Raw genomic sequence first — 17556 nt, 5'->3', positions numbered from 1 at the left:
TGTCAGTCCGGCGATTGCATTAGTACGTCCCTCGTCTCTGATCGTTTGGAATCCAACTTTGAAATCTATTTTGTTAGTTATCTTTCCATCAATCACACATTATCTTTATTATGTAATAGTAAAAAGCTTTTGGTGTGACGTAAACCCTTAACCAATCACCGAGTCACAATACCTGTTTGCTGGTTTAATATGCCATTATCACGTGTCACTTGGTATCTAACGGGGGAGGGCTTCTGATTATATGAATGCGGTAAGTTTATTGACCGAACCAACCGCGTGTGAAGTTCACTCACAATCAGAGAAAGCAATTTAGCGCAGCTGTGCCTTACTCTCCTGCATTCAGCCCGTGCCTTCTGCATTTGGGCTTGTCGGTTCAATGCTATTGACTCATGGTTTGTGCCTGCTAGCTTCTCGATCCACTCGATCACCCAGATAACCACTACATCCAGGCGAGCTTAGGTCCCTCCCCCCCCCCTCCCCCCCCCCACCGCCAACACACACACACACACTCACGAAAACGTTAGCTGACAGGTTTAATGAAAGTCGGGTCATCAGGGAGGCAAGGATATTTCCTCTGACGGCGAAATGTCTGGTCGCCACTGAAGCTAGATACGGAGCGACCAGGCTCGTCTAGGCGTTGTATAGCAACCTCTGCACTGCGTGATCCCTCAAGCAGATTTTGCTATGTCCATATCAGCGCGCCAGCATCGTAGAGTAAGCACTGTTACACGACACAGCGCGCGAGATGGACACTTCTAGATGACTACTATTAGGAGGCGGTGAAACTCAAACGTCTACGTAACGTGGTTATAGATAGACTCTGGATCATTACTCATCTGTCTTGGGCTACCACCGAGGTAATTCATTCACGTCAACAGTATTGACCAGTGCGCCTTCAGAAGCATGACGAATACGGGACAGTGAGTATTAAAGAGCACCGGAGGACAGCGTGGCTGACTCGCCTGCTATACTTGCTCGCCATGTGCGCTCCGAGCTGCATGTTTGCAGGCGCTTTGAATACTTCCGGGCTGAACTGACTGGCTATCCCTATAATTGCAGTCACCGGAGACCATCAAGGGCTGGATGCCTGTGGTAACTGGCGACTTTTACTCGCCTATTCATTCCTTGCCGCTTTATGCATATATGGTGGTCTTGGCCGCTGCAGTGATCTACACTTTGCACCTTGGAAATACCAAATGTATGGCAGGTAAGTGAATGCCTATTGATATCTACGTTTTATTTTCAGATTTGCCATCAATGGGTTGAATACCTTGAGTAAGTCTATGACTTGTCTCCCTGTAGGACAAATTCCATTGCTAATATGGTTTCCAGTTCAAGGGCAAGCAATTCGTCCTGGGCTCGCCCATGTGGTTGAGACTGCAATCACAGCATGACTTATGGTAATGCCAGCATGAGGCGGTTTAAGGTTTGTCATTTAGCCGTGAATGATATGCTGCTATCATGGGTATAAGTAGGCTGTTGCCATCACAACTAGACCGGATTTGGGCAAAGTTGTGCAATGAGCCAAAAACATCAGACGATGGTTTGACAGGAATGCTGCCAACCCTGCCATAAAAGGCTGCCTGTACAGCTCTGGCACCAGAAAGTGTAAAGCTGTAAAGCTGCCAGCCCGATTTGTCTCAAATAAAAGCCCTCTTACGTAATGTAAAGAACCCTCTTCCTAACGCATGTATCATGGTAGGGTGGCATGCAGACAGTTATTATATCAACATCATTCCTCATCCTGTTTTGATATGTGCTTCTTTTATTTCTATCAAGGCGACGTTTTCAAATACTGGAATTACCTCACGCCAGTGTTGCTGTCTTTACAACTCAGCACCAAGGCAATGGCTCTCTCATCCTCAGGTGTGTACAGTCGGCTACCTATATAAACTATTGATAGCCTATTTATTTATTTATTTGATTGGAGTTTCACGCTGTTCTCAGGGATATCGTGATATTTTAAACAAACATGTACATGTAACATATATGTATGCCATATGGGTTTCTGCTGCTTGGTGAGGCGATATTGGTTATATGCAGTGAATGGACCTTGTTTGTGTAACCGTTTTTAGTACACATTGCTGCAACACACATGCAACTATGCCATCCTTCACCTTTTCAGCACAATGCCCGTACACTTACATTTACTGTGGTACGTCTGCAGAGTAGATGAGATATATTTATAGCATGGTTTGATGTACCAACTTACCAGGTAATATATACTTAATCTCGTAATTGTATCCATTAGACCGTGTGACCTATAGGCGACTATATTACTTGTATTTGTTTGTTATACATCCTGCGTATGATCCAGTTCCCCAAGCCTTATTACTATCTCCTGTTGGAAACGTATCTGTGTGCTGTGCACACAATTAGGTCTATTCGCGTTCAGTGCTTACCAAACCTTGATGCATCCAGTAAAATAGCATCAATCAGCAGCCAGCATAAAATCAAGAACATGTCATTTACAGATCTAATACAAAGCTTAATCAATCGTATTTAATAACAGGGACGGGAAATTATTTTGCCAAACTTTCAAAACAATTGTGTATTTGAATGGTTCTAGGCATTCATAAACAACGTAACTACATGGATTTCGGAAACAAAAGGTAAATAGAACAAAGGAAAGCCGTTATTTAAAGTAAATACGCCTGTTTTGTTCCAGAAGGTCACACTAGAGGTAAATTTCAATATTAATACCACGAGAATGTCTTCTTGCCATCTTGCCATAAAGTGATAAATACTGTATTTTATAATGTCTTGTTCTAAACGTGAAAATATGGAAAATCTAGTTAGGCTCTGGGACCAATTCCGGTGCTAAAAGTTGAAATCTGTTCTTAGAAAGGAATCGTGGAATCGGCCCCGATTCTTAAATGTAAGCACCAATGTCGTTCTAATGCATAAGAAATAGAACTTTTGTTCAGATTAAAGCTAATCGAAGAATCTGTACTATCTTTTTACAAGATGAACACAGGATATGTAACAGTGGACACTATTGTGTGGCAATAGAGAGCGTGCAAGTGGTGCTAATCAAAAGAGTATGAAGTGTAGATTTAAGGGCCTGGTTGCTCGAAAGTGTACTACATAACACTGAAATTAAGTCATAGTCTGCATTTAGAATATAATCCAAACTCAACAGCCCATGCAGGTGTCAAAGTACAATGTGTAACAGCGGCATATTTAATTCATATTTAATGTAATTTTACGCAATTGTTTTGGAGCTAAGTACAAAGTCAAGACTTAAAAATAAATCTGGTATTAATTCTTAGAACGGTTTTGAACAACCCATGTTTAACTTAGCTAATGTAAAATATTATGATAAACGTCCAGAGTTGTTTATCTGTGAAGGATATTGGAGTGGAGTCTAATCACAATATAGCCTGCATGAAAAGATTGTTGTTGTCATGAAGATTAGGATTTACCTTGAAGTACACTACACTGAAAGACTACAACAAGGAGATTAAAACCAGATCAGCCACCTAATGATAGCTGGCAAATGTCCTGAAGTGGCCAGTGAATACCGCCCTCTTATCTTGTCTGGAAAGATTTAGGCAAGACCAGTCTGTTGGTGTTTATATTTCATCACCCTTCCCAACACTGAATTGGATTCTTCCAGGGCACTGATAACGGTACAGAATGAAGGTTCGTGTGAAATAAGGAAACAAAATCAGTTACACAGCGTTCTGTATAATGTGGGGGGATTTTGTTTAACATAACGTTATTCACGCTAGTACTAAGGTGCTCTGTGAGTCTGTGAAGGGCTGGAACCCACCTGATTAAGACCTTCTGTCCGTTCAAGAACTCCCTTCGAATAAGTGATTTGCCACTGAGGCTGTGAATGGACGAACGCTGTTGTGCATAGATTTTCCCCAGCTTGCAGAGATTGTCCTTGAAGCCAAAAACTGATACCACGCCTGATTGAGAAGTTGATTGAATTGACGTCAGGGCGAATGCTGCAGATGAGTGTCGAGGATTCTATAGCTATTGTTACCAAGAACATGTGCCAAAGTGAAATGACATTTCTCAAGAGGCCTTGTCCTTCGAGATACCTAACAAGGTTGTAAATATCAATAACCGCACAAAAAGAAACACAATTCTGAGGCAAAAAGGAAAATCCGATAGCCATGATCCAAACATTTCCATTTCTGAAGCTGTTTGTCTCGTGTTGCATCAATGCCATGTGAAAATACGATGTTTACTTAACAATTGGCTGCGTGTTTCTCGGAAGCTGATTTGTGTACCAACTGCTGCGGTTTACACAAATCGACAAAATTTACCATATATCTTCGGTCTTGTGATAATGGGTAGTTTTCGATCCCATTCATATTTCTTTTCCTTCACATCTGGCTTTCACACATTACATCTTGTGCATACTGGCAATGCATTGATTTATTGCTTTTTGAATATATTGACAACAACGATATGTAACAAATTTGTGTTGACGAATATTGTTTTGTTTTAGTTGTAGAACCTGGTGGTTTTATTTTATACGATTCATCCATTGGGAAATATGTAACGGACAGTACTAAGTGTGAACCCTAGAAGGAGATATTTTCACGTCAAACAGAATATTAAAGCGAATATAATAGGTAATAACATGGTCTGATTCAATGTGGCGAGAACTGGTTGGTTAGAACTGAGGTGGTAGGATTTGCAGGCAAATGACCAGTGGGTAACAGAAGCTTTCCAGAAACCTGATGAATTCACACTAGTGGCTTGTCCCCCGAGAACTGAGGCCTAGTTAGCTATGGTCAGGGAATAAATTAATTACAATTACCTGCCGTATTCGCTATTGTTCACGTGGTAACGCCTGTTTGTGGTCACGACCGTTTCGTGACTCACATTAATTATGCATGTACTCAAAACGTTAATCTCGTCTATGGGTGTATTCATGACGGTGTGACTTTTCACAGCCAGTTAATGCGGCACAGCCGGCTTGGTCGGAACAATCAAATTTACATAGGCACCAGGATAGTAAAAGCCCTGTGGTTAGCATTGATTTGTAGAATTGGTAGTACGATAATTTGGGCACCTGCAGTGTCAAGTGAATAAGGGCAATGGAGATAATATTAGCTGTGTTACTGTAGGCATATATCGACCATTGATGTATACATATTCACTACTTGATGTATGTTGACATACTACTTTCAGGCGCCTGTGAAAAGTATGTTGTAATTTGATGGAACATTGCACAGGCCGTTACAGTCTTGCGGCCTTAAGCTTACGTCATGAGGTTTGTCAAGAACCTGGCACAGAACAGTGATCTCCATGTGACATAAGCCCAGTTTCCTTGACCTGTAAACCTGACGAAAGTCATAAAAATAACCTCACCGCAAACAACATAGAGAAAACGTTCATAAAACAGCCATTGGTTGCGGCTGGGTGTAGAGAACGACAGAAGCCTGGACGAATAGCTACATATTTCAGTTGGTCATATGTGGGTCATATTCAAGTTCTGGTCAACCAAGTGTCGACAAACTCTGATTGGATGGGACTTTCTGTGGTGTAATCTACTTCTGTTAATATCATAGAAACAGTCCAATGAAATGACCCTTGTGTTAAAATATTTATGTTGAAAAAGTGATTGAAATCCCAAATATTCTATCAATAATCCCTAATATAAGATTCTATTGATAAATTCCAGACATACACGTGCTTATATATTTGAGTCTGGCAAAACCTTCTAGTATTATGACAAGGGATGTAACCACGTATTATATAACAGCATGGAGTGTAATATTTCGACAGCAGAGGGTTGACCTTATCTGGCCGCTGTTCAGGACGTCGAATGTTTCCAACATCTTGTAAACAGTCTGGTGTAAACTGGCCGGGTCCGTTACCGCTTGGAGATTGCACTGGAAATGGGTCATGTCTCCGGAGTGGTGATCCCGCACGAAAAGATCCCTGGTCAATAAACCCAGGAATAAAACCAAAGGTATTTCAGGAAGCTAACGCAGGCCATGCTAGATTTTATCGATCTCCGTCCAAAATATTTTTTTTTATCCAGGTCGACATGTTCTGCCCTATCATGAACAAACGTGCTGTTCATGAAATCATCTTGGTTGATTAAGAGTAATCAGTCACTTGATATCCAAGGTTTTCCTTTTCTCCCTTTGGTATGCATTACATTATAATTACTCAGCAATGTAATTCAATTATATAACACATTACTAATAGTATATTTGGGATTAGGTCGGTTTTGGGGAATGAAGGATGTCCTCGGGATGATTAAACAAGTGGCATTCGTCTACATTTATGGTGGCTCTTTTCTGAAATAGCCTCGGGGGAAAACAAGTGGATACAGACACATCACTTTGCCAGGGCTGACAAATATCCGAGGACACGGAAATAGAATGTAAACATGTACCGATCTGACGTGCAAGTATGAAATATGGTTTCCTGGAAATATCTGTGCGGTGTCCATTAGAATATGATTAACACACTAAATGGACGTATATCTCCGTGAATGTCTGGTGCAATTTCCACATCGAGTAGAATAAACTGTACTATTGCTTCTGTTACCCTAGGCCATTTTTATCGCTTTATTGGCTGTTTATTGACTATGGAATGAGGTCATCTTACATGCTTTATCTGTAGGAACTTTGGTAACAAACTAATCTTTCGCTGACCATAATGATGGACTTCTGTCGCTTACATCTTACACTGACCACCCCGATCAAAATGCAGCAGTCAGTTCATGTGTGGATAATTCTAAGACTGGATATCACGTACAACTATACAACTATGTGCTTACTACTGGGGCATATTCGTCTGTATTGGCGGGTCAAATGTGTCATGTTCTACACCTCGTTCTCTTCCTATCTATGAGATTTTGTAGTAGCTGGTTCACCGGATGTGTTAAGGCGGAGTGTTGATAGGGGAAATCAATAAATTGCTTCACCTAAGATTGTAACTCAGTTATGATTAATCCCCAGAGTTTCTCACATTTTTTCTCCGCGATCTGCCTAGTTTTTATACAGACTGGTTCCTGACGTTTCTGGATTCTCTGGGGTTGAATGTTAATATGACCCTTATTAACCTTGCCATGCGAAGGGCATTTTGTTTGGCACATGCGACACGCTCAGCAAAGTTCCCTGAGACAAGATAATGATATGCCAGTATGCCATGTAGCACCCCTCTTCCCACTATCCCCCTACCATCACGCACCCTTAATCCCCTGGGATAAATTTGTTTTAGATCTAAAGGAATACATAAGCCTCCTGTTTTTTATAATATCTAATATTTATGAAGTCTTGCTAGAAAAGTTTGGAAAAGTTTTGGTAGACTTTGACTGTTAATATCGGGTGAACATAAACAAATGGGCCGTACTTTCATGCTGCATTGCTCCATTATCCTTTGTTCAGACCCTTTCAAACCCTTTCAAACTTTAGACATTCAAATGGCATGATTTTGTTAATATACTGACCAATTTTTAAGGTCATAACTTGATTAATCTGTACACAGGGTTAAAATAAAAACATAGCCTCAAAAACGCACGTTCCGGTGACCCAAATTGCTTCACCGGTCAGGTGGCATGAGTAGGGCGTGGCAACCTGCGGATGGTCTTAGCTTTCTTGGGCTGTGTTCGGTTTCCTCCCACCATAATGCTGGCCGCTGTCGTGTAAATGAAATATTCTTGAGTACTGCATAACACACCAATCAAATAAATAAATAAATCATTTAATGAAATGCGATTTTCCATACAGTTTGCCCATGTGGAAGACTTGTTAGTCTACTCGCTTTGAAAATCAAAAAGATTGAGCATCATGAAGTTTGATATGAATATCAAACAATGTCAGTGAGAGAGAACGTAAAATGTTTCTTCTACATCAGTGTACGAGTTTTACCACTAAATCAAATATTGATTGCCGCCAAATTTAATGGTAAGACTCTGTAACCTCTGTGTTGTAAAATAGATTCTCCTTCATCCAGCACATACTCAGTTGTATTTATTTTCAATCTGCGCTATCGTATATCTCTTGTCGTCGAAAAACGCGAAAACGGCAGTTCCAGTCCCGTTATTTAAAGAGATTAGTATAAGAGTGTGTACATTTCTTTTCGAAACTGCACCCCAAGGGGCTGGATAGCAAAGAATATAGTGACATCTTTGACAATGCAAAATCTTCACGAAGTTCCACCTCAAATGTTGCATAACTATTTCTTTTCTGAAAATGGATTTTATGTCAACAACATTGATGTATGATTTGTATATCTTGATATACACTGCACATCTACTCGACCTTGGCATCGACACTTCTGGCTATGTTTGATGCTCTGTGGTGAATAGTGGCTGTGAGTTCTAATTGACGTGCCTAAAGGCATGGCATTTAATCTCTTTCACGCATATCCTTGCAAAATGAATAGTTTCAGTTATACAAAAAACTAGTCTGAAAGAGAGGTGTGCGCTTGTCTGGCCTTTATACCAGACTGGGATTGAGGATGCTTTCATATTAGAATCCGTTTCACTCTGTTTGCTTTCTACGCCCAACCCAGTTTTTACATTTAGGCCAGTGATGTACGGAACTCGTAATGCTCGAAGGCCTCGTGTTACAATTCCGGCAATCCCAGGGAAATGTCACGAATACTAGCGCAGGGTCGATGGATTTCAGATCTCTCCGGTAACTCGGATATCACAGTGCGTTGGGTTTCTGGGACGATGATGAACCTTATTCAGTGTGTTCAGCCAGTTTTCTGGAGTGATTCGCTGGCTAATAGCTTCTTTAAATTTGCATGTTGCCGGAAAATCTGGAAACTAAGTCCGTGATTCCCGGAGCCTTCATCAAATATTAGCCCACCAATTCACATGATTACACACATGATATCCTGTTTGCAAAAATAGTTCTCGTCGTTTTGTGCTGTTGAGTATAATGATGCATGTCGTTACGGGTAAATAATAAATTCAGAAGAAATAACGCAAAATCAATAAGTTACTAAGATAGTAGTCGTTATTTACAATCTTTTTGTGAGGATGTTCCCATTAGTTGGTTTAAACTTGCATTATTATTGTTCCCCACATGTTAAGACTTACTGGAAACAGGACTTGCCCCTATCAATCATGTCAGCGTTTTATAAATATAAATTACCATTTCTACTTAAAATGGATCAGCTCATGTACGTGTTAATTGCCACCGGTTCTTACTTGTCTGCAAATGTATCTTTTGTCAATCAAAATTATTGCTTAGAACCACTTTCATAACCCAAAGCCCAAAAACTAAAAGAACACAAGTTCTAGGCCAAGATTCTTTGAAGAATCTTCAAGCTTAGTTAAGCAGTTACATCCTGAAATCATGCATCATGCTTTAATCTTCCATGGTATTATTTCATAGTTCCAGTACTTTTGTTTTTTTAATCGCACGTTTCTAGAAAAATAATTGATGGGGAAGCTGCCTTTGAGACTTTTCTCTTTGTCCAGTGTACGCTTCATTGTGACGCAACGATTATGCAGGGAATTCGAAACTAGCATTACCGAGTTGATAGTGACGAGTTTGCATCAAGGCTTTGCAGCCATATAATTATGTCTCACTACTGACTGCTAACCTCGAGATGGTCATGTTTTATTCATGCATAAAACATGACGTAGTGCTCTGTGTTGGATATTATCGAACGGTAAATAAATGATTAATTCATGTACTGTTAATCATGGATGCACGTACTTTGCTATCATCTTAAAGTAGTCCAGTGATTTATTGTGGTAATGGATTGAAGAGTCAGGGAGTGTTTCAGCTATGTTGACAATGATTTAGGTATCGCTTGGCTGATATCGTCTTTCGGTCTTAAAACATTATCTATTCTGTTTCCACCTTATTGCTGCGATTATAAGCAAATGTGTCATGGAACTGGTAGTAGCCGGTCAAATAGCACGTACCATGTCTCTTTTGCAACCAAGTTCCTAAATCCTTGTGAAAACAGTATCTTCCGGCGATACGAGGGCATTGGTTCACCTTCCATGAATTACTGTTCTTGTTTGATGTAGTTAGAAGAAGAGCTAATCTGTGTTATATAACGAAGACCTGGTTGTCTTAGGCTTATGTTATGTTATGTTTGACCCTCCAGGTATATTTCATGCCAACATAATATATGTGTATATACCTATAAAAGCCGGGGGGAAATCCAGCCATCTGGAGAAGATAGTAATGCTTCAGTTCCATAATTTGTCGGTCATATCTGCAGTCAGCACACGGGTCTGGGATAAAATATACATATCATGTGGTGAAAACCTTTCAGATGTTATATACAGTTAACTGCCTTTGTTCAGATCAATACTGCGCCTTGCGGTGACAGCTTAACCTACTTTCAGATATACATTAAGCAAATATCACAACAGGCAACCACGCACATACAAAAATGGCAATGGGGACGCTCTCTGCCTCAGTCCTATAAGATGTCGGTCTCTCATTGCACAAAAAGTTTTTTTCTTCCACTCATAAACCGGATTGCCGTCGTATAAGTACAGTATCTGTAGGTATGGTGTAAAATACAAACACCGTAAATAAGTCATTCAAATAATTTCAACGCTCTGGTTTCGACACGATATGGTTGCAATATTGCCGATATGGCGTTGAGCCATAATTATTCACTGAAAGCTCTTAATCTTAAGCTAATATTTTGGACAGTAGAAATGATCACTTGCTTTTCTTGTGCTTTTTTTCAGTTAAAGCTAAGGAGGACATCGAGTGTTATGACTGCCTTACGTATAATGAAGACCACTACTGCTCCGATCCTTTCAACAAAACCAGCAAGGTTCTGACTACGGTCATGTGTGAAGGTTACTGTGCTAAGTGGGTTCGCGAAATCAAACCAGGTTTGCAACTATAGTCCCTCGGCGGTAGTAAGGGTTATACCAAGGCATGTCAATAATATCTGCAGAGATTTATTTTATTTATTTATTTACTTGATTGTTGTTTTAAAAACCATTTCCAAGAGTTTTCTACGTATACCAAGGTGGTCATTTTATGCATCTTTGTACACGCCCCTAGCACGATGGCTTCAGCAGAACTACATAAACCAGTATGCCGTGTGCGTGAAATGAGCAAAAAGGGAGAAAGTCTGAGACTGTTGTTTTCCGACACCTGGCTTTCAGCAGAGGTTGGAGTTTGCTTGCACACTGTATGCAACTATACCAAAGGACTAAATAATCATCGGGACGTCAAATTAGAAGCTCTGATTGATTACCCAGCATTACGCGTGATGAAAACATGAGATGGGTCCAAATCCCCTCCCCACTGGATATGGAAAACAGCTGAATAAAATTCCAATCTGTCCATTGTCTATATGCATACTGCTCTTGGATGGAATTGATCTCAAACAAAACAGCAAACAGGGCAAGGCCTGTGGTAAAACCTGATGAATTGTTTGGAGGCAATATCTGGAGAGAAATTTGAATATACAGACGATTAAGCAATTTCCCCTAGCGTCTAGGCAATGCATCACATGTCATCGTACGTCGTTGTTTTTTATAATTTTTTTTCTTTGCTGGTAACATGCGAGTGATATTTATACGGTATTGGTTTCACACTTTGGAGTAAAGGCTTGAAAGTTCCTATGCAGTGACAAGAACGAGGAACACATCGGCACATAAAGCTGTAAATATGAATGTTTTGCCGGCAGAAAGTCAGCCAACTTTTGGTAATTCATATAGAGACTACCTGGTTTATTACCCGCAAACAAGCCTTCCAATGTATACAATAAAGGTTAAAACACTGGTCGAGCGCCTCCGGAACGATGAACATTCTAAAATATGGTTTACTAGTATCTTTCCTTCTTTGCCTAGACGTCGGCCCCATTTGTTCCACATGTCCTTTTCAAATATATTTGGCTCTCTCCTTGTCCGGTAAAGTATATGTCAAATATGTAGAGTTCAACTGTACCATTTTCTACACATACTTATACTGATGTGAAAATCGTCACATTGTATACAGGGAAATAACAAAACCAATTTGATTACTTACTTTGGTAGAAGGCTTAAACCGGTTTTAGACGGAAAATAAATGTTACAAATATGGCAGTATAGTGGCTAAGGGAGCTCCACTAACCAAACCATTGTTCTTGGCAGAGGTCAATATTGAAAGCCAGAGTGGCTGAATATACTGGTGATGTCAATGTAATACATGGTCGACCGCATAAAGTTGTCTGGGTCGAAGCAGTTAGCACAGACGCTATGGGAGCACCATCCTGAAAAGCAATCTATACACCTGTGATAATAACTTGAACCTGAGGTAAAAATAGGCACGCCTGATGTCTCCAGGCTGTGTTGTAATGTGTGAGGAACAGATCACTGCCACATCTCCCATGTTCTACCGTTTTGAACATTGGGGATCCTAAGCTAGTGACTCTTTTGACGTATAGAACGTGACAGGGACTATGCTAACGCCCTCAGTCAGTGAATCCAAAGCTATATTGTATTAACGTACGTGCTGAGAATCGTTCTGCCTTCGACTTTGTTTATTGTCCACCCGAAGGTTTCATGAACACAACGTCTGGCAGCTTCTGCGTTGTTCTCATGGGCAAAGAATTGAGGCTGACGCGGTGAGTGGAAAGGGGCCAAAAGGCTAGGGATAAATGAAGTTTGTGGAGATAATGAAATGACAAAGTTGATATGATACCCAGTAAAACCGCAGAGGCAGAGTAGAGATGCCATAGAAAGTCAGCAGGGGAAGGAATTATCCGGTAGAACAGACTAGCATTATCGATTTGTTTGTATTTTCTTCAGTGTCAATGTGACTGTTACCATCGGCCAGGTTACGGATTTTTTTATATTTCCACGTCACCAGACACACTTAACACATCAGCAAATGTTGCACCACTAATAGCTGCCTACTAAAGAATTAAAAGGTCTATAAATGTAAAATGCCGATGAAAAGTTAATGATCTGGGAATGAGAGCCTGGACAAATCGAATTTGAGAATAACAAATTTGAGAATAAGTGTCTAGGATCTGAACGTCATAGTAGTGTCTGCCGTCCACTTGGCGAGGCCCATCGTTGTGAAGGTGATAGGGTAGAGATATTAACCTGGCGGGGACATACTTCTGTAGCCTACAGCTTAATTCTGTACCATTGTTCTGTTCAGGATTTATTCCTGGACCGTGGATTGTTCTACAAGCACCGAGAATGAAGTTTATCTCCCAGTTGAGGTCTCCAATGACCCTTCGCTTGAAGATTTCATCAGGACCTTCATCGATACCTTTACAGCGATCTCACTAAGCAAACAATCCACTCGGCAAAAGTCTAGATTAAAGAGCTTTGTTTGGATGAGAGCTCTGCAATTCGCCTATGTGAGACTCATATTGGATCGGATACCGATAGACCTGGAGGACAGCACACGTCAGGGCTCTTCAAATGCCACTAATTCTGTATCTTATGCCACAGAGGGGCTTTTTTATAAGCTGACCACAGCCTAACACGCATGTCTTGCCTGGAACAATATAATAGCATTAAATGCTTTAAATGTTTGCAATCCGCTACATATCACATTTGGATTGGTATTTTATGCTGCGCTCAAAACTATTCCCCTTATACGACGGCGGGCCAGCATTATAGTGGGAGAAATCCGGGCGGAGCCCGGGGAAAACCGACAACAATCCGCAGGTTTCTGTAGACCTTATCAGCACGACCGGAGAAGCCAGCTGGACTTGAACTCTCAGTGACCGCGTTGGTTTGAGGCCGTTCGGTCATTGCGCTGCGCTAGTGATAACCATGCATTTTGCAGGAGTGTAAATATACATGTATGGCTTGTGGCTCAAGTTTAAGTTTATTCAAAGAAAATGACCTTATTAAATAACTTAATTATAAACCAAAGACGTTAATAAATTACTAACATTAAATACGTAAATAAATTGTTAACATTATACATGCTTTTTTTTACATATTTCTGTTCAGTTGTAATGTTGAGAGGTGTAATGTGTTATTATTTAAGCATTTACATGAACAGGTAAAAACCCTAACCGAGTTAAACTTACAGGACGCCAGTTACGTATGAGCATTTGCCAATTAAGACATTGTCGTCAGTGCTTTAGTTTTACTCTCTATGCTGTAAGTCGTTTATTATGTCTTAATAAAAAAAATCAAATTAAATACTCTCAAAACAGATGCTGAGTATATAAGGGTATGTTTTGTTTTTTGCTTTCTAGGTCTTACTCGAGTGAAGAGGACATGCTCGTCTCATCTGAACATTGACATGACTATACATTTGGTGTGTATGGAGGAGTCGAGACCTGGTACCGGTCACATATGCTTCTGTAACAAGCCACGATGTAACGGGACTGGGCCTTCAAGATCCACACTACAGACTGTGATACTCTCGTGCCTCATTCTGACATTGCTACTTCCGCATTTCACGCGCATGGTTCAATGACACACCATTTCCGGCCCAGTCACATTGACCACGTGACCACAGCGTTCTCCAATGTCCACTTGGCATGATCATGTTACAGATGTTGTGAAATGTTCAGTACTTATGACGTAATAAGATGCTATCTCTTGTGACGTTCTCATTTTCTTGCATAGCTTCAGCACATACTGTTGTGTCGTATTTTTCCTCACTTTGTCTTTTCTGTGTATGTTACACTGAATATGGACGTGTTCAATATGGACCATTATATAATTCGGTTTTCGCGCCAGTTACTGTACTGGATGTGTCTGTTGGAATCATTTGACACTATATCAGCATAATGGACTAAGGAACGGTTTGATCGATATTTTCGTCTTTTCACCTTGTCAGTTGTTTTGAATGTTTAGCACGCAACACATCCATTTATAGAAGACACGTCCAACCTTCGTCTTTCATTTAAATATTTATCTTCATGAAACCTAAAGTTTCGTCAAATTTTATTACTTATTTTGGAAAACAGTGTTAGTTTCTGCATCGATTCATTTATTGCTGATGCTTCCTGCTGTTTTTCTTTTTCATTCGAAGTATAAGATTTCGTGTAGCTGCATGCTACTGGCCAAGTTTTTTCAGTACATTGTTGTTTATTATTGAACTACATCGCGGGAAAAAGACGTGTTATGGATACCCATGTAGGCAAGTGACTTGTTGATAGTAGTGACACATTGGATGAGAGCTTGGCAGATAACGTTCTCTGGCGTCATTTGGCTTTCACATTGTTGGACTATAAGAATGCTTTTAATTGTGCAAATTGTCGGTTACATTTAACCCATTGCAAAACAAAAGTTGATTTAAACTGCATTATTGATTTGAGCATGTTAACATATAAGTATGCAGCGGTTCGTGTTATTACGTAAACTGGCGTTTGTATTATTAGCCTATAAATGCAAGTGTTTGTTTCAATTGTGCAAACTGTTGTTTGTATCGTTAAACTATTAAGATGCAAGCGCTGGATTTCATTGCGCAAATTGGCGTTGGCCGTGTAACTTTTACTATGCCTAAATTTGCCCCGACTTCTGTAAATATATGGTTTTTCCTTGTCTGCGTGAGAATGCATCATATCACAGCTGTACAGTTGAAGTGACAGACATTTCTGTCCAAATGTAGAAGTAGCCTGGCAATGTCATGTCACCATTACACAGTTTGAGCTGTAGGTCGATACCAGACATCCTCTTGAATTTTTACTTCCAAAACGTGTACTTATGTATACTAATACAAATAAAAGTAATTTTGTTAATACTTACGTGTATGATTTGTATCATTTTGGAGCGCAAAAGTTAACATTAGCTACAGTAACCGTAAAGGTTAACAAATTCTTCTTCACTTCCGCTATACATATTCCGATTGGTACAAATTGTGTACCAAATTCTATGGTTAGTTATTAAGAGTATAGCCTACAGGTATTCCGATTGGCACAAATTGTGTATCAAATTCTATGGTTAGTTATCAAGAGTACAGCCTACAGGTATTCCGATTGGTTCAAATTATGCACCAAATTCTATGGTTGGTTATTAAGAGCGTAGCCCACAGGTATTGTGATAGGTACAAATTGTGTACCAAATTCTATGGTTAGTTATCGAGAGTATGGCCTACAGGTATTCCAATTGGTACAAATTGTGTACCAAATTCTGTGGTTAGTTTTAAAGAGTATACCCTACAGATATTGCGTGGATACAAATTGTGTACCAAATTCTGTGGTTAGTTATCAAGAGTATAGCATACAGGTATTCCGAGCGGTACAAATTGTGTACCAAATTCTATGGTTAGTTATCGAGAGTATGGCCTACAGGTATTCCAATTGGTACAAATTGTGTACCAAATTCTGTGGTTAGTTATAAAGAGTATACCCTACAGGTATTCCGAGCGGTACAAATTGTGTACCAAATTCTATGGTTAGTTATCAAGAGCATAGAAAATGGAGCACATATAAGTGACACCTATAGATTGCCAAGGCATAACTAGCCTTATATGATAAAAACGCCGCAAAATGTATGACATTCCTTTACAATGGTGGGCTGGCTTTCAGAAAAATATATTTTTGGAAATGTAACTCTTTCCTGTGTGTTACTTCAGGTTGTTTGAGAAACACCGCGCTGACCAAAACTTTATCCATCGACCTGTTAACAGTTCTTATGTGGATCAAATAAAGGCTTTCAACTTTTTCTACAATCTATATCTGTAACCAGAAGACATTATTGTAACGTATACTTCGTCCCAGACGTTCTTTGTTCAATATTTTGGAAAGACAGAGCACAAAGAAATCCTAGGCCTGTCTTGCAGCAGGTATTAGGTCCAGCCACAACGCCCGACACCAAAACCGCCACTAAATATGTGTGCGCTAGTGGCACTGTAATCTTTTTGAAGCATGTTAATATTTAGCATATGTTTTCATGACAAAGGTGTGCATTTTGAAACATTGCAGCGTAACCGTGTGGTGTATGAAACAAGCTCAGATAAACATGGCATCAGGGCTGATTGTTTCAGATACTGAAGTTAACGAAAAGGAAATCAAAGTTGTATTTATATATATTTTATTGTTATAAAATGCAGTTAATATAAGGGTCATGTCCGACATTTGTATACCATGCGTATTCCGAGTCCAAGTCGATAATCGCAAGATCCATTTCCAAAACAACCTTTAACACTAGCTCCGGAAGACAAAGGTATGTAAGAAATTATACAAATGGGAAATAAACCCGGTAACACACAAGAGAGAAGCGGAAATCAGTTTTCAATTTTGCCGGGCAGACAGTGGATATTCCAGGCATGAATTCCATATCAAAGTTCAAATTCGTAGTCCATGAATGGGTTCCAGGTCAAGTAACAATTAAACAAGGTATCTCAGTCGCAACTGTTCATAAAGGCACCATGCAGATGTAATGAGCATGGCTGCCTTTACGGCCCCTATCCCCAGGTTAAGCGGTATTAGATACGGTTCGAAAATGACGAGCTCTTCAGACCATATACATTGTTGTAAGAGCTTACCGTCACATAACTTATTCCTGAAATTTTTATGGGGATTCGTACCATGGTAACTAGCCATCTCGTGGACTCGCCTGACTTCAGCAAAATCTGTAAATAAATTGCCTTTTTCTGATGTCTGGGATTTGTGTCTGAAGGATACCAGTCGTAGGTAACACATTTCTAAACTATTGTCTTAGCTTCACAA

At 40.0% G+C, this 17556-nt stretch overlaps 1 protein-coding gene across 2 annotated transcripts; it reads left to right on the top strand.

Annotated features, from left to right (window-relative positions):
- The first annotated feature begins 769 nt into the window (after positions 1 to 769).
- On the top strand, positions 770 to 15626 carry LOC135482219 (UPAR/Ly6 domain-containing protein qvr-like). Of its 2 annotated transcripts, XM_064762093.1 has the most exons (4): positions 770 to 1207; positions 1780 to 1866; positions 10655 to 10804; positions 14131 to 15626. In XM_064762093.1, exons 1-4 carry the CDS (start codon positions 1084 to 1086, stop codon positions 14352 to 14354), a joined length of 585 nt encoding a protein of 194 aa, XP_064618163.1. In that variant the 5' UTR covers positions 770 to 1083; the 3' UTR covers positions 14355 to 15626. The 2 variants fall into 2 exon arrangements, with proteins under 2 accessions (XP_064618163.1, XP_064618164.1); XM_064762094.1 differs by lacking the exon at positions 1780 to 1866 and having other exon boundaries at positions 1196 to 1207.
- The last annotated feature ends 1930 nt before the right edge of the window (positions 15627 to 17556 follow it).

Source organism: Liolophura sinensis, chromosome 1, assembly GCF_032854445.1.
Source record: "Liolophura sinensis isolate JHLJ2023 chromosome 1, CUHK_Ljap_v2, whole genome shotgun sequence".
Taxonomy (NCBI): domain Eukaryota; kingdom Metazoa; phylum Mollusca; class Polyplacophora; order Chitonida; family Chitonidae; genus Liolophura; species Liolophura sinensis.
The sequence above is the reverse complement of the archived record's forward strand: the minus strand, read 5'-3'. Positions and strand labels throughout refer to the sequence as shown.

Excerpts from the sequence above, each read along its gene's own strand:
- LOC135482219 (XM_064762093.1), top strand. The coding sequence starts at position 1,084 with ATGCCTGTGGTAACTGGCGACTTTTACTCGCCTATTCATTCCTTGCCG. Across the intron at positions 1,208-1,779 it reads AAATACCAAATGTATGGCAG|GCGACGTTTTCAAATACTGG; the intron begins GTAAGTGAATGC and ends ATTTCTATCAAG. Across the intron at positions 1,867-10,654 it reads AATGGCTCTCTCATCCTCAG|TTAAAGCTAAGGAGGACATC; the intron begins GTGTGTACAGTC and ends GCTTTTTTTCAG.